We start from the raw sequence: 26,500 nt of genomic DNA, 5'->3' as shown, positions 1-26,500 counted from the left end.
ATTAGTTAGCTGAGTATACATAGACTCTTATCCGGGATCTGTTCATTAAATAATTTGGTAGCCCGTATGTCACCTGAAAACATGACGTTTGAGCTGAGTTACGCAATACAGCAGCTCTTCATCGAAGCTGGAAGAGAGAAGCAAGAACACGACAAACGTATGAAATATTTTCGAATTTTTTCGTAATTTAGCGACATTTCTTCGTTTTGCTAGTCAGTGACGGCCTTCTGTCGGCGTAAGATATCCAATTTTCATGTGCAGCGTTTACTAAACCCTCCTACGACTTACGTTTATGTGTCTGCAGACTACACTGCGTGTTTGGTCAGCCTCTACTGTACGCCCTCGACCTAGTCGATCGCAACAAAGTGACAGAATACACTTGCTCGAGCGGCAGAACAGCGTTCACGGTCAGAACTTCAACAAGTGCAGCTGCTAGCCAATCGTTTATTACGTATGTATTCAAAGGTGACTGGCAGCAGCGGACAGAGCTACGTGTGCCTGCCCACCAGCAACTTTTGCACGTGTCCGTCATACGTTTACACAGGTAAACGATCGAAGCACAGGTGTATGTGGAGCACAAGCACTGTCTAAGTTTTAGTGTTTCTTCTTTCAGTTCTAGTAAAAGGTGATGCAGCAATGGTAAGATGCAATAAATAAATTGATATTGGAATTTATGCAAAGTTAATGGCTACAAATACTAGATTATTGTTCCACTGTTAAAATAGAGTTTAGTTTTAGGCGTTTTAGTTCAAAATTTGGACAATCTGCATATGTGCACAGTGGCGTAACATGTTCACGAGCGGGGGGGGGGGAGGGATGCACATGTACTGTGGATGTCATAATCGGTAAGCAAAAACTACCTCGGAAAACAGATTTGCAAAAGTCAGTAGCACAGAAAATTTCAATTCCTACAGTGAGCAAGGGAGATTCATCCCCCCATATATCCCCCTTCTACGCTCGTAGTTCAGGAAACTCAACTAACGAACAAGTTCTAGAGAATACCAACTGTTATAGGATAATCAGTGAACTATGGTTTTACTAGTATTTCGATACACATTGTGACAATATGATATCACATTCTTCTCTGTAGTGTAGACCACTTCTGATTTGATTTCAAACAAGATGCCAATTAATTGCATGTTTCTAATCGTTTTTGAGGAGATTAATATGTAAACCGTACACATGCATGCTAAAGGATTCTTAGATGATTTCGTATCATCTCTTATAATTATTTCTCTGTTAATGACAAAAGCTTGATATGAGTAACTTAAATTGATATCATTACAGTAACAATATCTAATTCGATCGACTAGCTTTTACATTTAATGTATTTGGTAAATACTATGAACTAAACAATTGTATTTTCAAGCAGAGAGTTATGCAAGAGTAATCGATCAGATTTGTCTACAAAATAACAAGGTTCCTATATCAACAGTTTAGCAATATCATTCTAAGGCCTTTGGCTAGAGTGGCTTATAGCTCACTGTTGATGGACTTGTACCCTCCAGCTGAAACTGAATGTCAGAAAAATGTTAAACTTCGGAAACTGATATGTCATGACATGTTGCTCTTGCTGGTGAGCAAGGAGAATGACGGTATGCTGCAGCTGTTTCCTATAGCAGTTACAGTAAGCAGTGCTCCAAAAATAGGCTGTTAAGTCATTTGATGAGTAATATTTTACAACTAACGACTAAAGTTGTAATCTAAGTCGTCAAATGACGACTACAAGCAGGCTATTCTACAAAGGCTAACTTGTAATGGCTGTCTCATTATACAGGCGCATAGCTGTAATGTACTGAAAGATGACGCGTAATTTGTATACATCAGCAGCACAAACTGCTCATAACCCGGATAAAGAAACTGGGAGTGCGCGAGCCAGTGTTTGGAAGTTCGAGGCTAGCCAGTGTTGCGGGAAAGAGGGCCTGGGTATGAGGCTAGCCAGCATGTGGAAAAACTTCTGGATCTCAGGATTCCGAGCATGTACAGGCATGAAGTTTGTGTCCAGAGCATGTCAGGAACTGGAGACAATGCAATATCTATGCTCAGAACCCCTAATGGCAGGGCAAAAACAATAAAGATATGGCTGTAACACAACCCCATGATTGATATCAACATGACTTGGACTATAATTTTGTCGACCTAGGATTTTTTAAAACCTCAACAAACGATGACAACTAGTTGGACCGATTTTCAAGCCCTGACTAAGTAACCATCGTTTATCCAATTGTGAGCGATGACCTATTGGGACAATAGCCTATGTATGTAATGCATGCGTGGTAGGTCAGTGACAACTTTCTTATTTTTCTAAAGGATTGTCATCGTTTGAAACTGGAAGTCATTAATTTAAATAGTACTGTAAAAAATACAGGAGCATAAGAGATTGATACGTCATAGCAGTAGCCTCGTCCCAAGACTCACGTGAGCTTGGCAGTGTCCGGTTCCCGTATTACACGTTCAACCTCCTGTGTAAAACAGGAACCGAACACTGCCAAGCAAACGTGAGTCTGGGGACGAGGCTACACTACAAATACAGATACAAGATACTGTAATAAGTAATTGGTATCTACCCTTGGTGCTCTTTCTGGCACAACAATATGATAGGAAATGAGATACAGCTGAACAATATCTGAATTTAGATGTACTATACCTGAACTGCGTTGTTGCAACCAGTTTGACTAGTCAGAGTGACGGCAAATCGTAGGCATGCTGCAAGAATAGTATTAATATTTATACACAAATCACGTTCATGTGGCATTAATATGGTACTGACGTCTGTTTCTGCTGGTATGCTCAACAGTGTAAGCACGTATTGGCAATGAGACTAAGCCGGGCGATGGGATGCCAAGTCAAAAAGCACATATCCGACAATGACTTGGCAGATCTACTCTGCGAAGGCATCGATACATCACACTGCATAATCAAAGAGACTAGATGACAAGTATTGTCAACTACAACACTTATGCTATCGAATTGGTTCTATTTACAGCATGTATGACAATCATCTAAGACTGGTCTGAGTCTCTGGCCACTGTATTCCTAGCAACCTGAAAGGCTGCAACTAGAGAACTCAACTGGATCTTCTCTGATGTACCGGATGCCAAGCGCTCCCTAAGCACGAATACAATTGGATTAATTAATTAATTAAATAATTAAGTAATTAATCAGTTGACTGCACGAGAAGTGTAGACAACTTGTAGCTTACTCTACTTCTGCTATGTTGTCAAGAATAGTAATACGGATGTGTTGTGGAAAGTCGACTATCCACAAACAAATTATAATCATTGACACACTGGCTTCGGTACACTTTGGTGGCACCTTACTTTTGTGTACAAAGAGATGTACTTCTGTTAGAATATCATGTAGAGCCAAACCTCTCAGAGTCTTCAGCTCAGATATCCCTATACATGTATATGTATCATTTTTTGGGTCACATCAATGCTGTGCAATTGAGGGGTTGAGAGCTAAAGTGGCGCAAGCACCAGGCTCTTAGTTTCAAGAAAATTGAATGCAAAGTTTGTGATTTAAATAAAATCAAAGAGACTTCTTTCTAACTAATCAACTTGAAATGAATATACACTAGTGCAGTAAAAGTCTACTGAAACAGCTAAACTAAAATCTGATTTTAGAGTGTACACTCAATTTGCTTAAAGTAACGCGCACTAGGAGATACACTACTGCAGCCCTCGCGATATCTCTTACTTCTATAGTGCTATAGCGGAGTGTCTGATTTCTGACACACGTACGCTTCTGTCGCTTACGCCAATCTAGCTCTAGGTAGATATCATTGCTGTATCATCTCCGCGGTGTAACTCAATTCTGCCTAATGTGTCGCTTACGCCACTTAAGCTCTCAACCCCTCTATTGTTTGATTGAATAATCGGTGAACAAAAAGCTCACGTTTGACAGCAGTGATGAAATCCTCGTTCAACATCCATGTCATTATGTTCATAATGTCGCTAAGCTGTGGTTGTCCTGTGCATAAGTAGACGTTTTCTTCAGTGACGCCACCATAAGCCATCGCCGTACTCTATCAACACCAATTTATAGATGAAATGAAATCAAAGCAAACAGAACACAACAGCATGTCAGAATCGGGCACAATGCATGGATATCATAATATGTATCTAATTAACTTTAAACTATAACAGTCAATAGGATATTATGCATAGTCATACTATACAACGTGTGCCAGTCGAATGTAGGAAGAAACTAAGGCCAGACCAATTAAGTTCTTTCATGCTCAGATTTGCTGGTCCACTTTTTTTTAGCTTGACTAAAGCAAAAATAGCATAAAGCCACACCAAAAAATCGTGTTTTGGGTCGACGATTGACCTGATTTTTCAAGGATTGCAAATGTTATTTTTTGTTGGGTTGCCTAGCACGCGCTAACCATACTACGTTTGAGCACTGTTATGACAGATAGAATCGAATTTCAAGCAATCTAAAGCACTGAACAAGTTGAAATATTATTCAATATACGCTACAAGTCGTTCAAAACCCAAAGCAGTCTGGAAATAACAGTCGGACATCGGACAATATCCCACCAAATGTGCTGTTTGTCCAACCAAATACTACACCAGTGTTGGACGTGTCTGGACAAAACGTCCACTTGTAGGCATAAATGATAGTGTAAAGTTTGTCTCTCAGCACGTGATGGGCTTTCCAATATGGTGCTAAATAATTTCATGAATGCAATTGCCTCCTAAATATGATTTATCCAAAGAAAACCTCAGCTGAAATGTACTATAGCTGTCCAGTAAGTCACCTATACTTCATTCTCACTTTTGTCTGGAAGTTTATATGCACCTGTGTAAGTTGAGAAACGATTTGGTAGGTGCTTCTATTCCAAATAGCTTCATTTGCAACACAACACTATGAGAAACACAGTAGACATACTGCTACAAAATACAGTAGCATGATATAGTCGCATTATTTTGGTAAAAACTCCCATGTAGCAAAAACAATGGAATGCAATTACAGCAGTGAGATAATTGCCGGAATCCCTATTTAGCACATAACCATACCATAACTCTTGTCATGTCATATGATAACAGCTTATAAAAATTATATGCAAAATGGCTGCAGTGGGGCGGGACTTATTATATTATTATTGATGCATGTCACACCATACATAAATAAATGTCCTACATAGGCTCAGTTTGTCCGAGCCAAAATAGTTCCCTATTTTCCACACTGCAAACAATGATGTTTTCGTGTGCTGTGTCTCCTGGTCGTGTTACACCTACCAAGACTACATCCGGGATTCTCTGTTATACCCGGGTTGTAGAGTGTAAGCTAAACTATGGCAGGGTAAGCAAGCAATCTGTGTGGAATGCTGGCAAGGTTTGAACTGTCTCGCACCACAGTTCTTGGCACGTGTGTCGAATGTTACAGAAACATTTTTCCAACAGCTCTTGCAAGAATCGCTTACTATGCTTGTCGTCTTCAACTGCCTCTGGTTTGTTGTCATTGCGGTAGTCCAGATGCAGCACCTAGCCAGGAAAAGCTGAAAAAGTACAAAGTTGTCCTTCCAGTGTGTGCTAGATATAACTGCACTTGCAAGCCAGCTGTTGTGCATCAGCCCCAGAAGTTAACTCTAATCTGATTCTGTTGTTGTGGCATCACAGCCTTTCTTTTCTGTCTTGGAACTCACCGTAGTTTACTATGTCACATTTTACTGGTAGCAATTAGTCGTTTCAACATGGTTTACATAGATAAAATATTTTATGGGAAAAAGCTTCCCCTGACTGGCCAACCCAAATATCTGCATCTGCAGTTAGGAGCTGCCAACCGAAAACATGAAATTTTTTAGTGTGGCCTAAAGCCTGGTTCACAATACTGACACTGATGTCTGACATTGATGTTGACTTGTTCACAATATTTGCGCGACCCCGCACACAGATAAGATGGTCTGAAGCTCGAGTCCATCGCGCTCAACATAAACGAATACTGCTAGTATCAGTGATTCTTCTGTTGCTATTTCTACTGCGTCGTAGACACAAGAGAGTTCAAACAGCTGGAAGGAGATGAAAGTGGATTAGAAAAATATTTTAGCGATGCTGGCAGCAAAGACAATTTCATGGGAATTTCCTTCAGTCCTACAGTCTTTTTAATCATTCGACAGGATTTGACAATAACACAGCTAGTTCCTCACGGATTCCACCAGCGCGTCATCCACTGCTGGTCCCGGATATGTGTTTTAGTTCACGAATGTGTGCTTTTGATTGTTTGAAAAATGATCACGTGCTTGTGGTTGACGCTGAGTACTTCGGTTGTTGATGCTGGAATAGAACTTGGTTCAATTCGTGTCAGCGTCGTGACATCGGGCTCCACATCGGTGACGCTGGCGTGTTCACAATATTGACGTTGATGTTGGCGTCAGACGTTGACATTGGCGTCAGACGTTGACATTGGCGTCAGACATTGATGTTGATGTGAACGTCAGCATCAATATTGTGACCCAGGCTTAAGCATGCACAATATGGTTGCTGTAAAAGATTTGGTACATGCATCCTACAATAAGTATCGATGACTCTGCAAGTGTTGCAGCGACTGTTTCCACATTCCACTCGGTGTCAGTACGATTTGTCTTAGTGTCAATTTTGTTATATCACATTGTACAGTATCTATAGGCAATGCAATGAGAACTGCACATGCTAAAAATGTCACATGATCGTTACTTTTATTTTTATTTCGGTCTGTCAGTCTGATTTTTGTGTTCAAATATCCGAGCAAAAAAAAATTACTTGGTCTGGCCTAACTCTGATGCTGTATGTTGGAGTGTTTTAGTATTAGGCCAGGCAAACTTGATTCACAGTTTAGCATGATGTTGACGTAATAGAGGAGGCACATGCTATTTGTTGTATGTAGCTGTGATGTCTGATGAGTGCATTGTTTTGCTTGTTACGTTTTCTTGATAAAGAGTATCGAGAAATAGGTGCTACCTACAGTGTGTACCTACTAGCCATTGACTTGCACACGGAGAGGGCAAACAAAGTCTGCCAACTTCAAGTTGGTAGCACTTCTTCAAACAGGAGTTACATGCTCTGTGCATTCTCTTTGAGCTACCCACCTACCTCCCGCTCCATCTATCTACTGTATCTCTCTCTCTCCCCTTCCTCCCTCCCTCTCTCTTCTCTCCCTCCCTCTCTCTTCTCTCCCTCCCTCTCTCTTCTCTCCCTCCCTCTCTCCTCTCCCTCCCTCTCTCTTCTCCCCTCCCTCTCTCTTCTCCCTCCCTCTCTCCTCTCTCCCCTCTCTCTCCTGTCCCCCTCCACCTCTCTCCTGTCCCCCCTCCACCTCTCTCTCCTGTCCCCCCTCCACCTCTCTCTCCTGTCCCCCCTCCCCTCCCCTCTCTCTCTCTCTCTCACACACACACACACACAAAATGGATATGGATATGCCCTTCGGAAAGTTACGAAGATAGCACCCCTGCCTATTTCTAGGTAGGGACCCCAGCGCTACTCGGAGTGTACCCATATATACTGCGTGATGTTCTGCCAAGCCAGTGGTCTAGTCCACCCAGTCAAAGATCAGGTACTCATTTATACTCCTGAGTCGAGAGAGGCGATTGTGTGAATTTCTTGCCCTAGGAAGTTACGTCTGTACTCATCCGCGAACCTACGGCCTCAATGTCCTGGATGTTTCCATTCTCCAAATGCAACTCTCTAACCAACTGAGCTACAGACGACACACACACACACACACACACACACACACACACACACACACACACACACACACACACACACACACACACACACACAGAGAACAGCAAGTAATCACTCATTTGTTGAACCCATACATACCAATATCACTAGAATACATGCGCTTTGAGTTATCATACCTGGAGGATGTTGAGGGCTCGTCTCATGTCCCCAATTGAGAGATTGAGCACTGCCTTCACGCCCCCTTCAGTAATGTCAACACTAGCGCAACTTAAATGTGGTGATTGTTCACATTATGCCATCAACATTGCTTACCCCTCTTCTTTCACCACATACTCTAGACGTTCCCTCATTTGATCTGCTGACAACGGACCAAATCGGAAACGTGTGCATCTCGATTGCAAAGCTGGGATAATATTGGAGAGGTAGTTGCAGATCAAGCAGAAACAAGTGTTTTCAGTGAATTTCTCAATAACTAAACAAAAATACAACAATAAAACCTTTTTAGTGCAACTGAGCTTTTGCACATAGTAGTGTTCCACTTAAGGCTTGCAATGGTCACGAAACCAATGCTGATCAACACCTAGCAGATGATTTGAGATTTTAACCAGGAATACAAGTTCAATATTTATTTTCATATAAAATCTGATGCATTGAGAAATGCATCCCTCCAATACAATAACAATAGTTTAGTGTATTGTGAGATGCATCCAAGATCCACTGGGCACGCATCAAAAACCTACATTCTCACAACCATCACTGGCCGGCCGTGTTCACACTGCTACTTAGAGCATAGTTATCCAACCACGGTCTAGTAACTAAACTACAGTGTGAAGACCAGCCGTGGTTAACGTGTAGTTATAGCGTATTTATCGAATCAAGCTTGCAACCTTGGTTAGAGCGTAGTTACAGTAGTTAAGCATGCATAGTAGGCCTAGATGATTAGTCTCGCATAGCTGGGAAGGGTCTGGCTACACGAGACTACTAATGATGTCTAGTTGTAACTCCCGTAAGTCTCCTGCTGAAATGATGTGCTTTTATCAGACATACTAATGCACATAACGAACTTCCATTTGTGCGCATCCCACCTCTGGATACTAGAGTACTAGCCATGTTCACGCTAGTGTGAACAACCGCCTAATTATCTATACCGTAGTTACCAAACGTAACTATGCTATAACTAGCAGTGTGAACACGTCCACTGACATGTTGCACTCAAACTAGCAGGGCTCTCGCTACAGCGTGGCAGCGTGGTGCAGCGCCACGCTCCAGTAAGTCAGAAACGGTAGATAGGAGTCCAAAGTTTGCCAGCTAAGGAACCAACGTATGAGAATGCCATATTACAGTACTAAAACACAATACTACATTTAACTGTAAAGGTGACATTAGCCACTAATCCAGGTTCTTACAACAGAGTGCGGGACAATAGCCTCGCTCCAGGTATATACTTGTGTTGATTGCAGTCCCAGATGTACTGCCATTGCTAGTAGTCCCGGATGCCCTGTGACACAGAAAGCACACCCTCTTGTCCAAGAAGTGTAGCACCTAGAATCTACTCTAGACTAGTCATGGCTTCTTGCTAATCAACAACAGTGGTCCATGCATGTCAACACCTGAATAGACAGACTTTCTGTAGTTTCGTCCAATAGAACTGGCATATGCGCAACTGATGAACATCGCTAAGAAGGGCTTAGTGGCGATCTGTTAGCGATCGAAGTTCACATTATGTGCAGTAGCGACAACGCAACTGTAGAGAGCAGTCTGCATGCGTCGGTGAACCCGCCCATCCTGCCATGGTCCCAAAAATCTCTAGCATGAACCCTGAACTAGGGCAGTCCATTTATTAGTACATCAACAGAAACATGGCAGATTAATCTATTCTGACTTCAGCCTCGTTGGTGATCCAGTATAACCAGCTACCAAACTTATACGTACACACATCGCTAATTTTAGTGGTATAGATAGATAAGAAAATGCACCAGTGGTCTGGGTGTCCGAGATGAGGTCTGGACCTCCGAGGCGATGTGTCTTGGTAATACGAACAACTTCACTAATCTACACAGGGCTTGGCACAAGTCTGCGGTTTACCGAGGCTCTACTATACTAGCAATCTAATCTCCCTGAGCAAAGTAGGGGATGGAATGTAGTACCTTAGGCAGGCTCCCAGTTGTTGTCACCATGAGTTTAATCAATGCAGTTTAATTAATTAAACAGCTACATTTGTAACCGAGAAATTTTGCACACAAACGTCTTTATAAATCCTTCACAACTTTCGTTCTTAAAACAATTTGGGCAAACACATTCGCTAGCTCAAATGCTGAAACTTCCAGCCATCGTGTTAGATGATAAATTTCAAAGATGGAGTAAAAGTATCCACAAATAAAATGTAGCCAAATTTCCTGGTTTACAGTAACTCATTTGTTGTCAACTGTTGTGTAGCTACTCACTTCTCCGTAAAGCATTCTGTGCATCCTTTGTCATGGCATCCGCTTCGTCAAGGATTACAAGCTTGAATCCAGATCTTCATAAAGACATAAGCATTAATGTATCAAATAGAAAGACCAACATGTTTAGAATCAGACTTGAAAATTGTCCTGGTACTGGCAAAACTCAATATCTTCCCTCTTACAATACCGATTCCTCTATCATCTGAGGCATTGAGCTACAAACAGAAGTCAGCAGTCGCACCCGAGTGTCTCAAGTTATCACATTTCACACTGTGTGCTGTATGTTGTCTTGTATTGTGGCCTTGTCAGTTGAATTATTTGTATGTCTATGTCTGTGTGCCTGTCTGTCTGTATGTATGTCAGGACATTGATATCCATGTGCGCGTGTGTGTAGTGTGTGGTGGTGTGTGCGTGTGGTGGTGTGTGCGTGTGTGTGGTGTGTGTTGTGTGTGTGCGTGTGGTGTGCGTGTGTGTGTGTGTGCGTGTGTGTGTGTGTGTGTGTGCGTGTGTGTGTGTGCGTGTGTGTGTGTGTGGTGTGCGTGCGTGTGGTGTGTGTGTGTGTGGTGTGCGTGCGTGTGGTGTGTGTGTGTGTGTGTGTGTGTGTGTGTGTGTGTGTGTGTGCGCGTGTCAAACAGACCTCCAGCACCATCGAGTTGAACTCTTTCTCACTGTACATCCTCCTCGCACACGCCAAAATAGTCGACGTCTTACCCGTCCCCGGCGGTCCATACAGCAAGAGATGAGGAAGACGCGACTCGGAAATAAAACGGCCGACTGAAACAAGAGAAAGAAAGTCGACACAAAGCCAAAGAGAACGAACTGAGCGTCTGACGTGTGGCGAGAATGTCCTGATGAGATATCAAGTCAGAAAGCTCTCGAGGTCGGTACTTCTCCACCCTGCGCGTAATCAAGAGACACAGTAACGTATGACATCAAACGAGCACGACAACTGTCTCACCAGGGAAGGTTCACGCGTTCCATCACTAATTTGGCGGGACAGCCTCGGAGACCACCCGTCTGCGCCAACTGTAGTTGCAGTGTACACTGCAAATATCCTACTCAGTATCTTTATGTCTGCAGTCGGATCCTACACAGGGTTATAGGTATATCGATACTGTACAATAATTCCAAAGCCATCCTTATATATTACATGTACAAGACATCCTATCTACCATTGTTCGCAGAAGAAACAAAAAAATCAGAATTTTCATCTCTCTTCGCTGTCTGTCTTCTTCTGCTGCTTTTTTCCTCTCCTGGCGGCTCTCTCGCTTTCATGTGCCCTCGCCCGTTCGTCGGCCATCGACTCGATGTGTTGCCTCAGCGACTCGTTTCTTCTGGCGCTCAGTTTCACGTCTTCAGAATTCACCGTGCTCCTTCTAGCGTGCTTCGCAAAGCTCTCAAGATCGGTTGCCAAAGTCTCGCACTGCTTGAATGTCGTCTCCGACAGCATGGCGATGTACTGGCGACTGAACTTTGTGCCCGACGCAGCGAACCCCGATAGGGTGACCTCCTCGCATATTTTGCCTACCGTGTAATGCACTGCGGCTTTAAGTCTCTGTCGGTATTCTAGATCTTCTCCACGGTCTGTCTCTCCATCAGAGACGTCCTCCATGCACAGAGCGCGAAAATTGGTCACGTGTCTGCTCACGTGTGTGTTCAGACAGGTTTGAATTTCTATGTGTGTGTATACGCATGGATGGAAATAGGTCGTGTTATTGATTCGTTTCCCCAGGTAAGGCAGCAAGGTTCTCTGAGGATAGATCATGTACTAAACGGTGTTCTCTTCAGCCTTTCAGGCCTGACGTAGCGATCAGACCTGATCAAGTCGATTTCCAGCCTCGTGTGGTCGACATTTGTTCCGATGCAAGTAGCGGGAGGCAAGATATGACATCTGAAGACTGACTAATGTTGTACTGCGTGACCCTCGTCTGTTTCAGTGTTGTTTGCAAGGCGTTAATCGTTGGTGACGTAGCTGTTGGTAAGACTGCTCTTATCAATAGGTGAGTTGCACAAGACATGGAAGTGTACCGATGACATAGAAGCGTACAGTACCAATGACATGTGGTCCTTGCAAATGTCAGTAAAGCCCGGATGGGTATGAGCAGGTTTGACCTCAGGGTAGTCAAGGCTCCAGCCAGGGGCCGCACAGACTCTACTATCCGAAACCTTAGGCCCCTATTTATTGCATGTCTGTTTCGCATCACCCAGGCTCTCTCAAACTGACACGGGCGGGCGGACAGCCATTATGTACACGTGACACCGGAAGTCGGCAGGCACTATAAATAATATATAACACAACAGATCAGCATCCACGGATCATCATGCAAATGACAGCTAGAGAGACTTTAACAACTATTGAGCGATCTGTTTTTGGTTCTTGTCCTCAAGTTCTTTCTTGAAGATTTACAGTAAACCCTGTAGATAAGAACAACAGACATTGCGCAAATTAAAAGAAAGGAGACATGGAATATGCCAGGCCTATGCCATGTGCTCTGGTCGTATTACACATGCGCATTACATGAATAATGGCGTAATGGTGAAATCAGTGCGGCCCTGTCATTCGGATGTGGGGCGGGTGATGTGAAACAGACATGCAACGAATAGAGGCCTTATATATAGAGACCTATAATATATATATATATATATATATATATATATATATATATATATATATATATATATATATGTATATATATATATATATCAGTTAAATAAATTGACCTGATGTTTCTGCAGTTGAACAGACTATATTACCTAACTGCAAGCTAATCAAAAGATGAGCTAAAAATTTAATCAAATTTAATTAATCAAAGTTCAATCAATTGGCAGTCTTTTACACTCACATCGAAGCTAAGGCATGTGTATGACATGCGTTGACTCGGGAGGCTCCAGACAGCACAGACAGAGACTGATCATACTCAACTAAAGAGCAACCACATGCACCCAACAGGTCAGTGGCCGCATGTGCATTTGGCCATTCCTGGACATTGTCAAAAGGGTAGATCTCCTGCCGTGCAGAATGTCTTAATCTTACTTCTTACTGTAGGGGGTAAACCTCCACCAGAGCTGTTGCCCTAAGAGTCATTTGTTTCCCTGGAGAGAGTTGACACTATTAAAGTCAAAAATCTGGCAACACTCTGCAGGATCAAAAGTTCTGAGAGCTTTCATTGTATTCTATGACACAGGGTCTTTATTTGCTACAATGTAAAGGGGGTGGGGTTATACAGACTATTTTTGATGGCTGGCATGAGCATAGGAGTTCCACATGATTTGTGTAAAATTACAAATTGTTCTGTTTAGGTATTGCCGTAATGTATTTGAGAAAGACTACAAGGCTACTATTGGTGTCGACTTTGAGTCAGAGCAATACGTTTTCTTCAATCGATCATTCATTCTCCAGCTGTAGGTGGATTGATCAACGCTGATCCTTTCTATTGGTATTGAGTTATTGTTGCCAGATGGGACACAGCTGGTCAAGAACGGTTTAAGAGCATTGCTGCTGCTTACTTTAAAGGAGCTAGAGGTGAACAGTTTAAAGCTATCCTAAAGTTAAAGACAAAAGGGAGTATATTATTTGTTTGTTCCTACACAGCTTGACAGGCGTGAAAATTGAAATATGAAATATATAAAATAGAAATTTGCTGAACGAATTCAATTTTTAGCAAAAAATTGAAATCTTGGACAAAATTGAAAATGAAAAAGGAAATTGAAATTTGAAAATTAAAATTTTGAAATTTGAAAATTGAAATGGTTGGAAATGTCAAGGATCAACTGCTAGATAGGCAATAGACACAGGAAGGGGCATCTGGCTTTAATACGGTAAATATGAGTCAATTACAGTCTGACTTGAGTTTCTATAGCCTAGGAGTGGAGAGCACGGGAGACATGTGCTTTCTTAACTTCTAACAAGTCAAGTAAAGCACTTGAAATCTCATATAGTGTGCTACATTCAGTTCAGTTGTTGTTTGGTGCTGTCGATCATCATCGGTAATTGTGTGGTCCTCAATCAAAACTTAGTTTTCTGTGTTTGTTTATCAGTGTGGTGTCTAATGTCTGCTAGCTGAGCGATTAGTATATAACTAGACTATCTACTTTGTTTGTATATCATACAAGTACTATAATAATGCAGCGTGAACTGAATTGATGCAAACTGCAGACACATACAGTGTAGAATTTGTCTGTTTCTTGACCAAAGCTACCTAGCAAAACACTAAACGTTTGACTTTTATTGCCTTCAACTTATTGTGTATTTCATGTTAATGTGTATTGAAATCAAAGTGTTGTTATTGCTGGCTATAGAATTGCAGTTATGAATTGTATGGGAAATGCGTAAGTAGATATTGTACATTACATGACTAAATATCGGTTATGTATATATGTAATACACTCGTTCATGTTGTTCATGTATGTTGTGCTGCAGTTATTGTCATAGCAGTTGATCTTACGGACCCCGTGACATTGAACAATGCTAGGTACACAATTTTGCTCTTGTAAATTGTACAGTAACTGTTACAACGTTTTGTGTATCGTGCAGTACTTGGTTACAAGATGCCCTTCGAGACAATCACGACAATGACTGTGACATCTACTTGGTTGGTACCAAGAAAGATCTTTGTGTAAATGATTGTTTGTATCTACACGGATTTGTCTTACTCAGTAACATATTTGTTGTTAGTCTCAAAGTCGTTACGAGAGAAAGGAGCAAGCAGCCATTGCTCTAGCAAACGTATTAGGTGCAGAATACTGGACAACGTCGTCACTAACAGGTGTTGTACTGGACATGTTTGTATACCTTAATTTAGCTGGCACACGTTTGCTTTATTGTTAGGAGAGAATGTAGAGTCATTCTTTAATAGAGTAGCAGCTCTTGCGTTTGAGAAGGCTGTACTACGAGAGCAAGAAGCAATAGACACAGTCGATTGTGGTGTTGTTGATGACGATCCCATTCGTACGTCTTATCACTATTAATTTTACAATGTATTTTAGAAATTGAATGTGCTGTTCAGGAGTGTCAAAGAGAGACAGTCGTATTAATAGTACAAGCAGTCACTCAAAGAGCAAATGCTGCAAGTAGTTGTCGAGTACGAGTGGTGGGAACAATGAAAGCTAATTGATTTGTTACTTGTATATACTCATTATTAACTAGAATCAGTATGGTTGCCGCAAATATATTAACTATATTAATGAATTATGACTGGACAATTTATTTCAGTTTTATTTGATTGTTCACCTTGCACTAGAGTCAAAGCAGTGTTCCTGGTGCACTTTTCTGAATTAATTAATCATTGAGTAATGAGTCACCTCTTTAAAACCTTTAGAAACTGCAAGTTGCCAAATTGGTATTTTTGACAGTTGCTTACACTTTTCTATTTATTGTGGATAGTCACGAGACCTTCTTCTATTTTTGGAATCTTACATCAGAATCAGATCCTGGAAGTCACGTGGATGTGGCAGTAGCGCTACGTCAAGAGGCTTCGGCTCGTCTTTCGCTCGACTACCTGTGGTTCCTATAAACGTAAGTACTGCACCTTCAATTCTTAGACCGTTGTTTTTTTTGCACGCCGTGGAAAGAGGCGCGAGCTAGTCGCCAGTTGTCGACGGCGCCGCTCTCCGTCTGTAAGTTATCAAGCACCTCGGTTTCTTGCCTATTTGGTTTGCAGTTCTAGTCATGGTTGGTCTAGGGTAAAATCTAGAATCCAGTTTAGCAGACTACCGGCTAGCTAGGGACCATGCATGCCGCATTGCGTGAAAGAAATTGCGCAATATTGCGCAGTGGCGGGGGTTCTGCAGTTTCATAGTCGATGCATGCACACTAGACGACTGCACTAGCTATAGAGAAACGATGGATTTCAAGTAGCAAACCGTCATTTGCAATGTGTGGCCGCGGACACGATCTACAGTAAAGGCCTGTCCACACTTGCAACTCGATCGCGATCCGTCCGATCCACATCGCGAGGTGGATTCGATCGCAATCGGTTGAATCCAATTAGAAATAGTGGGCGTTACCTTCACGTACGCTACGCGTGTAGTCGGAACATCTAGCACTCCTCACTCGTCTTTGTTCTCGCTCACCTTCCGTCGCTGTATCAACGCTTTCTACAAGCAAAGAAACCACACATACACATCGGTCATCAGTCACGTGATAGCGAAATGAGGCGGAGGTATCGTTTTCAAAGTGCAGTGTGGACGCTCGCTATCGCGATCCATTCTGGTCTAGTGTGGACAGGCCTTAAACCTACGCATGTCCCTATATATTTGGAAATAGAGCTAAAGTTGAGCACTACCATGCACAGGTATATTGTTGAACTTATTTTGCAGAACTGTCGCGTTAGGGGAAGTTTGGTGATACAGTTTTGGATCAACGTAATTACATTCTTCTCTACGTACACGCCCATTTCAATTTCAATACTCGATCCATATTTGGTATTTCACAATTCCGGGTGCAAAGCATGGGCATTCTGTGACTTATGCAGTCGATACGGATTACCGGCCAAGTCTAGAATGCAATTATTTAGTGTTGGTGTCATTCTAGAGAGTTCGCTTTCTTTACACGGTCGTGACTCTAGCTGTGGAGGTTTTTTTCTGGTATCGGTGTTGTAGTATCGGTGCTGTTCTCTCAGTTGTGTGCGCGAAGCATATGCACGAGTTTGTGTATTATCTGTTAGCTACTACCTATACTGTGGTACTGCATGCTTTCAGCCTCGTACGTAGTCTACGTATCGTGCTATCTACAGAGATTTAACTTCAACTACAGGGGCGGATACAGAGTGCTCTAGGACGTTGCACTATAGTCTCGCACAGCCAGTATCTTTCCCTTTTCGACTTTCGTTGGCACTGTCAGGATATGCATTAGCCTCGAACGTCCAGACCAGAGAGAGCACGCTGCTCGCTGGCACACTAAAATGATTTCAGAAATAGCCTTCTAGGCCAATCAGCGTCTTAGAACCGGAACATCGGTTGTAAATTCTGATTGGTTTAGCAATAACTGGTTATGCTAAGTGTACTAGTCGAGCGGGTAGACTAGCCCGAAGAATCAAAGAGTCGTCCTTTCATGCCGTCCATCAAGATATCACCGTAAAGAGACGTTTCTTCTTCGTTCGGGAGATCTCATGGCATTTAAAAATGATATGTTGATCTAGGTAAAACGATCCTACGCTGTTAGACTATACCATTTAGCATTGGTTTTGATAAGTACTTCTGAAATTATTTTACTCTAGAAGAGACGACAGGTTTTGCCGGTCTTTGTCTGGGCAGTCAGTCGGCTGTTGAACGTCATCCAGACAAAATACATTATTTCTAATTTCGTGTAAGTGAGGCCATATGTTCTAGCTTGCGGCTCTGGAATCTGCAGGAACCACAAATCCAAAGAGATCGATGCGTTAGCTATAGTTCCCTAGAAGGTCGTCCAGCCCTTTTCCATGCATCGCCACTGCTTCTTAGAATCTAGACGAGGAATCATGCTTCAGTGATAGAAGGATGCTTACCAGTAGACGTCCTGTCACGTGTTCTAATCGAAAACACGTCAAAATATTCAGAAATGCTCACTGAAAGGATGTGGAAGTGTCTTTAAGGGTGATTACCGAAAGCTCGTTTGATTGAAGATTTATGTATTTGGGAGAAGCTTGAATTCGGCACGTGATGAGGGCGCCTACACTGGAGTCCGAGGACCGCAGAGCTTTCTTTACGGTTTTGCATGACCGTGTTACTCTAGCTCAACTCCGAATTAAATGTTGGTAGAGATATTGAAACGTTGAAACAATTCTAGTATAGTGGAATTGTATTACCACTGCACCGTTTGCAGGCCCGCTGTTCTTGGTCTAGACCAGACTTAGCTGAAAGGGAGTTAAAGGTTGCCATGTAGTGCACTACTTCTAAAGATTCGTCTTCAAACTAGACGGGTTGTACCATGCAAACAGTGATGCTAACAATGATTAACATTGATGAATGAAATGATGAAGCTGATTCTAATTTGCAAGATAAACACTTGTTCTTGTCAAACAGTACTTCAGAATTGCTTTGAATAGATTGCTTATGTATAGGGAATGTACAGCAATCTAACGTAGACACAGTTACATGGAAAGTTATGTCCTAAACCATCTAGATACAAAAGTGGTATCTTAAGACGACCATGCACTAAGCTGATCGTGCTAGGATTTACAGCAGTTGCGCGTAGTACCGGCATATACGGATGCTGAGATTTTACGTCTTTTCAAAGTTCCTTTTGTAGCTTTCGTGTTTATTACTGTTAGTTATGATTACTCCGTTTAGGTTTAACAAACATAAAGTATTTTCTTCATGCAGTGTGGCACGGTAGTACGTTTTTATTAATTGTCCTAGCCAATATCGCTTGTATAGTTTTTAAGTTTAATTAAGATAATCCTTATTAATTGATGTGGTCGCTCTTATAGTTCGTGATTCATGGCCGAGGAAACGATTGCAGAAACGAGCTTGGGAGATGACTCTGGCAGCTTGCTGGTTAACGACGACGACGGGGGCACTCGCACTGCTTACGGCTCGACCGGAAAGTCAGTCGAAATGCTTTCAAAGAGCGACAGCAAGCATAGGAAGAGGGTGAGAAAGCGCGTAGTTATCGCGTTTTTTATTATACTGTTGGCTGCCGGGATTGTCGCAGCGATAGCAGTACCGGTCACCGAATACTTCCTTTCACACGAGGAGGCTCGGCATCCGAAGTCTAAGAAAGTAAGCGAGGCTGCTCCAATGACAGAAGCATTCGTGTGCACGTTCAGAGATGAAATCCAACCTTTTGAAAACGTAACAGTCTCTACTGTTGCACCAACAACTACAATTGATGATCAGGTGAGATTGTTTCGTTTTCAAGCCGAACAACCGCTTCGAATTCTGCAACAGAATAGCGTGCCGTATTGTGACAAGTATGAGCCTGCTCGAGTTCCTGTTGTGGGAATCGTTCAGACAGATGTAAAAGCAAGCGGATCTGGTGGTGATGTTGAAGTTACCATTCCCTTGAGTACCCCGCGTGGTACGGGCGGTCACGATCCTGACATGTCTCTCAAATACAGCGCAAATGCCGGCAATAGCGTGTTGGGTAAGGGATGGGGAATAGCTTTCTTACCAAGCATATCGCGTTGTCCAAAAACAATGGAACAGAACGGATACTCTCAAGGAATTACGTTAACGGACAAAGATGCTTTCTGTTCTGGTTCAGATCAGCTTGTATTAATTCGAGGTCAGACACCCGATCCTCTAAACTATCAAGGAGAAATTTATAAAACAGCGCGTGACAGCACGATTTTATACAAAGCCTACGGTCCGCGGAATGGTCTCGGTCCAACCTACTGGACCGCACACCTTCCCAACGGTATAGAACGTGTATTTGGCGGAACGACTGACTCTAGAGTTAAGGAAGGAAATGCAGCCGTACTTGTTTGGGAAGCTAGCTCAGTAATTGATCCATTTGACAATCCAATCAATATTGAATACCAACAATCTACTGACGGATCGGCTGACTGGTACCGTACTGCTATCACTTACGCCGAAGGACATGCTAAAGTAGAGTTTACCTACTTGCCCAGACCAGATAAAACCGAAGGATATGTGAGTGGCATACCTGTCCGTACTACTAAACTGTTGTCATCAATAAGAACCTACTCAACTCTGCCGCAAGAAACGGACGAATTTCCGTCTCCGTCTAAAAACAGAATGTCGTTTGGAAGCAACTCGTCTCACGACCTAATACCAATTTTCGAATATCATTTTAGTTATGAACAATCTCCTGTCAGTGGACGTAGTCTTCTCACGCGTTTTCAATTGTGTGATGGGTGCAATACTGTTTGCCAGCCTTCTATGAAGTTTTCATATGACAGCGGTTTACAAACTCTTCCGCTTCAAACAAGTACTATGAAGACGACGTCTATGTCGGTTCCTTCGGATTGGTACTATTATGCTAATTGCGATGACGGTAATGTAAAGGTATACTACCCTGCGTTGACGAAGAAAATGACTGCAGATGTAAATAGAGACAGCAAAGCGGACGTCGTAGTGACGACATGGAATTCAATGGGCTTCCATATGCAGACATACCTAAGCAATGGAGATGGCTCTTTTCAGTCTGCTATACAAGAAACTCTTATTGCGACATCCGCAGCGGAGTATTTCCAGTTTTACTCTTTCATGTCCTTAGTTGTAGATGAAAAGCATGCAACTATTTCTGTGTTTATGGACGACTTTTCTGGAGATGGCATTCCTGATGTAACGGCCGTTTTGGTCGTCGACTCACAGGCTCGGGTTCGTCCTTTACTGGTCGGAAGTCAGATATACATAGTAACGGTGACTGCTAAGGGTTTAGGGGGAGGCCGTTATGATACAGTTCAATACAGCCATGTGGACCAAACGACCAATTTTCTGGGCTCGTATCCGGCATCAAAATGCAGTTCCGTTCAACAAGACGTAAACCTCGATTTTAAACTAGACTTACTGATCATGTGTGGAGACAGCAACGGATGGAAAGTCATGACTGCAATGGGAGATGGGAATGGTCTGTTTCAAAGCGGTACAAACAAAATTTCGCATCTTAGTTCTCTAATCGGTTCTGATCAAGGAATACCATTGCTTGTTCAAGACGTGACCGGCGATGGGTCACCCGATCTTGTAGGCGTCTATGCAGGTTCTCGTGGTATTATGACTTTTGTGTCCACATCTCAGAGAAACGGTTTGTATGGACCATTAGTACAACAAATTCTCTACCGTGAAGGAGTTGGCTCAGAAGGCAATCACTCTATTCAAATCGCCGACCTAGGGGGAGGAACTTTGGATCTCGTCGTGTCTAACATCGACAATAGGGGATGGTCTGCGTGGGTGTCCAGATGTACAAGTGATGGCAAGTTTACTTCTGCTATACCAATAATTATATCGACGTTTTCTTTCGGTTGGGGATCGGAGATAGCACAACAGCTCATTCTTGACATGAACGGTGACACGAGGGGAGATTTAGTAGCAATCCGCACGCCCGGCAAGCAACAGAGTGGTTTCTCCGTTTACGTTGCATATTCGTTACCGGGAGAGATCGCGTTTAGTGCTCTTGGCGAGATTGGGCTTCCTGGAGGTATTGGCTCTTCTGCTAGCACCGACGTAAACGAACCGTTTGTTGCCGATGTCACCGGAGATGGTCGTGTCGACATTGGAGCGTATCATGTTCACTTTTATGATTGTCAGAACGGTGCTTTCTTTAGCAAATTGTACGTGGTGCCGAGTCAAGGAGCCTCTCCTCTCGATAGATTGAAGAGACTGGAAAACGGCTTCGGATCGTGGACGTCGCTGCAGTACGAACCCATGACTAGTTCGTCTGTTTACTCTAAAACTGCAGTTCATGGCGTTTCCGCCGCTTCGGGTCCGTCCATCAGCACGACTGTAACGCCACGTTACTTACTCCGATCTATCGATCACGACGACGGTTTGGGTGGCACGTCGTCTGTTACACACTTTTATGCCGGTTACGCTGAGCACACGCGAGGTTACGGCAGCTTGGGATTTGCTCAAATCACTAGCACGCACTCGGTCACGGGAATGAGTCAGATAACAGATTTTAGTCAAGAGTTTGTGCAGAGACGTAAAGGGTTGCCTGAGCGATTGCGCACTTTTTCTCGAAGTGGCGTTTTGCTTGCAGACCAGAACAACACGTGGAGCGTGGTCGACATCCAACCACTGCCGGGAACGACCGACGCTATCCTTGCATACACGATTGTGAAACAGTCGCAAACGAGCAACTCGGAAATCGGCCAACTAGTGAGGTCAGAAGTGAGTGAGGCCGTCTTCGATGTTTATGGAAATCCTATCAATACAAACTATACTGCTACAGACCCGTACGGTATCTACCAAAAAATAACTACATCTAACTATCGTAATGATGAAACGAGATGGCTTATTGGCTTGCCAGAAGAGGTCTCACAAGAGTCTTCAGTGGCATGGAACAATGCTCCGATCGACCTGCTGTTTGATCCAAGAGAAGGACAGCTGAGAACCGATCCATCTGGACGTCAGTGGATCGTCAATCGAAACAAAGCAAAGCGGACATTTGACGACGAGAAAGGCATTATCACGTCAGAAACAGTGTTTGCCGACACTTCGTATGAAGTCGTAACCAAGTCGACTCGTGACTCACGAGGTAATGTCATTCGAGTCGAATCCCGGGCATTTGGAGAAAGCAAGCCTCAGGCAGTCAATATGCAGTATGAGACAAGTGGACGATTTCAAGTCAAATCTTGCGACATCATTGGTTTCTGTCAGTACTGGGCTCATGGAGCAGCAGGTCAAGTTTTAAGAGAGGCAACGGACAGTGGTGATATTATTATTCATCGTTATGACCCTCTTATGAGAGAGTCTCAGGTCATCTCATCTCAAGGCCAAGGGGTCAATACGTCTCTGATATACTGTGATGGCCAGCCGGCGTCACAGTACAACGGCAAGCCATTGGTAAATACGATTTCGTGTGCTGGATTTCCTAATGCTATTTATGTCAAAGTCATTCAACCTGTTGTTGGTCCACCATCTTATCAGTATTTTGATCGCCAAGGCAGACGCGTCGGTGCAAGCAAAATCTTGGAAAACGAGAGCGTGACCGTTACAGAATCTACAGAATATGACAAGTTTGGTAAAACCTCGGCCACATCGTTTCCACACACAGCAGCAGAATCTGTGATAACACTGAACTATGGGAAAGATGAATATGGACGAGTTGTCAGTGTGACGAACTCTCTTTTTCCTAGCCGGAAGCTCAACATCCAACATTCTGGCTCTAACATAACGTTTATAGATCCTCTCGGAAGAAAGCAGAAACATGTAACAAACGCTGCAGATTTAGTGGTAGAGGTAGTCGGTGAGATGCAAGATCAACTTCGTTATTGGTACGATCCTGACGGTAATCTCTTGGGTGTTCAAGGCAACATCAACAATGACAAAGTCGGCTGGCTTCTTCGTGTCTCCTACGACGAAGGTGGACACAAGCGATCTCTTCTTCACCCCGACAAGGGACTGTATCGTTACGGGCACGACAGCAGGGGACGTCTAGTTTGGCAAACGGATTCGAATAGAAACAACGTGACTTTCGAATGGGATGAACGCAGCAGGGCTGTGGCAGCCCATAGCGTGGAAGGCAGTCACTACTACGAATATAGCAAACAATTCCCCGACAACGTTGTGGCAGAATACTCCATCGACAGTTCTTTCCAATATCGATTTGACTACACGTATGATTCAAGGGGATTGCTTATTCAAGGTGACAAAACCTTCCGATTGCTGGGAATAGATTCTCCAACTGAATCTGCGAATAGATGTTGGTACAATTCAACGTTCAAATACGAATATGATCCTACTGATAGACTGACTCGTATTGTCTATCCAACCGGTTTTTTTGTCACGCTGATTTATGATGATAACAATCGCGTCACAAAAATAGTCGACATGATGGGAAGAGTTCAGTGGCAAGCACTTGAATTCAATTCGAATGGTCAAGTAACTAAAGAGCAAAGAGGAAATGGTTTATTGACGGAGTATGGTTACGATGCGCTGTCTCACAGTCTACTTTCTATGCGTACTTACGGGAATGGACTGACCGTGCAGGATGTGAGATATACACTAAACGACGCGGAGAACGTCATTAAACGGGAAGACAGTACGAAGGGTTTGCAGGAGAGTTTTGAATACGATAAGCTGAACAGAATTACTAGAGCAACAGTACTAGGCTCCGACGCACCGTTTTCGCAAGAATTTCGATACGACGACAACAGCAATTTGGTCTACAAGAGTGATGTCGGAGAGTTTAAGTATCATTCGGACCATCCACATGCAGTCAAACAAGTCAGACAAAGTAGCAATGCTTCTTCATTATTGTACGAGTTTGAGTACGACGCCAATGGAAATCGAGTTTCTGGTAACGGAACGTACATCAGCTATAATTCGATGAACAAACCAGTAAACATAACGCGTGGTCCATTCACTACCATATTTGACTACACGTTGACAGGCAAACTGATGGTTCGTCGAGACATGGTGTGGTTGTATCTTCCACAAGAAGGTAACTCGTCTAACATCACTCTGCACACGTACCGCACCACCGTATATGTCGACGATCTCTACCACGAGGAGACGACACGCGATCCGGTCCTGAAACCCTCTACTGTACAGAAACATTACATCGAAACGTACGCGGTGATGGTGAGGGTCATCAACGGCACCGTAAAAGTAGTGAACGATTCTCATGGTAACGTTACAGATATTCAAGGAGGATACGATCAATTGTATGTGACATATCCGTACACTGATATCAAAGGGTCTCTGTCTCTTGTTACCGATGAGTCTGGTAATACGTTGCAAGAATACAGTTTTGATGTTTGCGGATCTCCCAGATCTCCTCTCACTTGGCGGCCGCTGAGACGGCGAGACGAGACAACTCGAGCTTCGGAGTTTTTGTCTCTCGATGAAGCGGAGAATCTGTTGTCTCGATACCAGCACACAGAACAGCAAGGCTACGACGGACATGAGCAGCTAATGGACATCGGTGGTGATCTCGTTCACATGGGTGGCCGGTTGTATGACAGCACTCACTGCACGTTTGCTACACCAGATCCAACCAACGACGATTCCTACAGTCTGGTCGGATACAATTCGTACGCCTACGGACGGTTTAACGCTCTGAGTGGTTCCGATCCCAGTGGCTACGGAATTTTCTCTTTCATAGGACATATGTTTAGCAGCATTTTTCACTTCATCGCTCACATTGTTGAAGACATCGTCCACTTTATAGTTCATATCGTCGACGACATCGTGAGCATATTGCGCAAATTTCCAATTCTCGATAAATTGATTACACTCGCCATCGACGCGTTTGCCGACTTGACGGGCAATGTGTGGATCGAGTTCGTTTGGAATGTCATCAACGACAGAATTCGAGGAGAGAGTTGGGGCGACAGCCTCAAAGACGGCATCATCAATTTGGCCACAAGCGCTCTCGGATCTATAGCAAAGGATGCGACAGGCGTCGAGAAATATCTCGTCGATGCTGCCAAGGGCGGGCTACAGGCTCTCAGCCACGGAGGTAACGTTTTCAAGGGAATGCTAATGGGAGTTGCTGGCGACGTTGCTCACGACGTGGCGGGTTTGATCGATAAGGGGCCGTCCAACTACTTCACTCTCTCGTACAACAATGTCCCGTATCTAAAGTTCGACCTCAACGAATTGGCCAAGAAAGCGATCGAAGGTGCCATCGACTCGGCAGCGAGAGATGCCATTAATGGCGACTTCGGTGATATACTGAAAGACACGTTCCAAGGGGCTTGGAATGGATTCAAGAACGACTTCGTGCAGCAGTGGGACAAACAGAAGAAAGAATTTGAACACAACGTGTTGTCTAAACTTAAAAAATGGGTTACCAAGAAGATTCCGCTCATTACCAAGGTGGAGAAAGACTTGGAAAAGGTGAAGAAGTTCTTCGGGGGTGCCAAGAAAGCCAAGCACGATGCTCAGGCGACGACCGATGCTCGGACGGACGTGGACAGAACGACTCTAACTTTTGCCAGACATTTCACGTTGGGTTTCAACAGTCACACGCATGCAATATACTTTCAGGCAAAGGCGAGTGCCGATTTTTTCTACCTGCACAAGACCCAACTGATGTCTTTGCAGATAAAAGTTCACGCCGAGGCTAGTGAAACATGGAAGTGGCAACTCTGAGACATACATGTGGGTACATCTAGCTGAGATGTACGCTTTTCATTACTCCAAAATGTCAGTGTGTGTGCGTGTGTGCGTGTGTGCGTGCGTGCGTGCGTGTGTTCGAACGCAATTTTTTTACCTTACAGCAGACTGCTAATCATATACACGACTGGTTAGATTGACTTTGTTAGAGTGGTTATGGCGAGCCACTATATACAGTACAGTGTACTGACAAAAATACGAGTACATTTGTTGGAACTTGGCTTCGTCTTTGTGCGCAATTTCATCACGTGGTCTCGTTTTTTGCTTCGTGCATGCACGCTCGCATTTTGGTAGTGAACTACTTACATACTTTAAATTTCCATATTTTTGACAATCTTTCAGATGTTTTAATGGAAGCTATGTCTAGATATATTTTGTACGTGTTCCTGCATAAACTGGTCTAATTTACTATACGTAATCTTAGCTGTAAAGCGCTTCCACATTTTTTTCAATGTTCTGGTAATTTAATTAACCGTTCTCTAACAACGGCTTTTCCTCTATTGTACCTATTTCTAGTTTGTTGTCCTTCAACCATGCATGTTGTAAAACGAGCGATTATAAATACCACCACGATCTACCCATAACTATTCCGGTTTACGACTACTCTTCTTTGATATTTATTACTAAATTATATTACTAATTATATTAGCAACATCTGAACCC

The 26,500-nt window shown here is 43.3% G+C and overlaps 5 protein-coding genes across 6 annotated transcripts; 3 read left to right on the top strand and 2 right to left on the bottom strand.

Moving 5' to 3' along the window:
* The first annotated feature begins 81 nt into the window (after positions 1-81).
* On the top strand, positions 82-2,935 carry LOC134198324 (zinc finger SWIM domain-containing protein 7-like). The gene is made up of 6 exons (XM_062667695.1): positions 82-157; positions 214-235; positions 305-407; positions 466-544; positions 614-639; positions 2,798-2,935. The coding sequence occupies exons 1-6, from the start codon at positions 82-84 to the stop codon at positions 2,933-2,935; spliced, it is 444 nt and encodes a 147-aa protein (XP_062523679.1).
* On the bottom strand, positions 2,563-11,223 carry LOC134193114 (replication factor C subunit 5-like). Its single transcript, XM_062661905.1, has 11 exons — positions 11,070-11,223; positions 10,944-11,008; positions 10,749-10,885; positions 10,247-10,326; positions 10,112-10,185; positions 7,980-8,139; positions 7,844-7,925; positions 3,898-4,027; positions 3,321-3,398; positions 3,203-3,257; positions 2,563-3,108 (listed from the first exon to the last, which is right to left on the bottom strand). The coding sequence occupies exons 1-11, from the start codon at positions 11,090-11,092 to the stop codon at positions 3,003-3,005; spliced, it is 990 nt and encodes a 329-aa protein (XP_062517889.1). The 5' UTR covers positions 11,093-11,223; the 3' UTR covers positions 2,563-3,002.
* Positions 11,224-11,236: 13 nt separating this feature from the next.
* On the bottom strand, positions 11,237-11,723 carry LOC134193130 (centromere protein S-like). Its single transcript, XM_062661929.1, has one exon. It carries the CDS (start codon positions 11,721-11,723, stop codon positions 11,319-11,321), a length of 405 nt encoding a protein of 134 aa, XP_062517913.1. The 3' UTR covers positions 11,237-11,318.
* LOC134193123 (ras-related protein Rab-34-like) lies at positions 11,708-15,334 on the top strand. The gene is made up of 10 exons (XM_062661917.1): positions 11,708-11,843; positions 11,900-11,988; positions 12,049-12,111; positions 13,412-13,513; positions 13,570-13,634; positions 14,532-14,583; positions 14,646-14,727; positions 14,787-14,877; positions 14,940-15,059; positions 15,118-15,334. Exons 1-10 carry the CDS (start codon positions 11,808-11,810, stop codon positions 15,183-15,185), a joined length of 768 nt encoding a protein of 255 aa, XP_062517901.1. The 5' UTR covers positions 11,708-11,807; the 3' UTR covers positions 15,186-15,334.
* Positions 15,335-15,541: 207 nt separating this feature from the next.
* Positions 15,542-26,058, top strand: LOC134178364 (uncharacterized). Of its 2 annotated transcripts, none has more exons than XM_062645239.1 (2): positions 15,542-15,626; positions 18,520-26,058. In XM_062645239.1, the coding sequence occupies exon 2, from the start codon at positions 18,530-18,532 to the stop codon at positions 25,811-25,813; it is 7,284 nt and encodes a 2,427-aa protein (XP_062501223.1). In that variant the 5' UTR covers positions 15,542-15,626; positions 18,520-18,529; the 3' UTR covers positions 25,814-26,058. The 2 variants fall into 2 exon arrangements, with proteins under 2 accessions (XP_062501223.1, XP_062501231.1); XM_062645247.1 differs by lacking the exon at positions 15,542-15,626 and having other exon boundaries at positions 18,587-18,682; positions 18,744-26,058.
* Positions 26,059-26,500: the final 442 nt, after the last annotated feature.

The sequence above is a fragment of the Corticium candelabrum genome, chromosome 1, assembly GCF_963422355.1.
Source record: "Corticium candelabrum chromosome 1, ooCorCand1.1, whole genome shotgun sequence".
Classification (NCBI taxonomy): Eukaryota; Metazoa; Porifera; class Homoscleromorpha; order Homosclerophorida; family Plakinidae; genus Corticium; species Corticium candelabrum.
The sequence above is the reverse complement of the archived record's forward strand: the minus strand, read 5'-3'. Positions and strand labels throughout refer to the sequence as shown.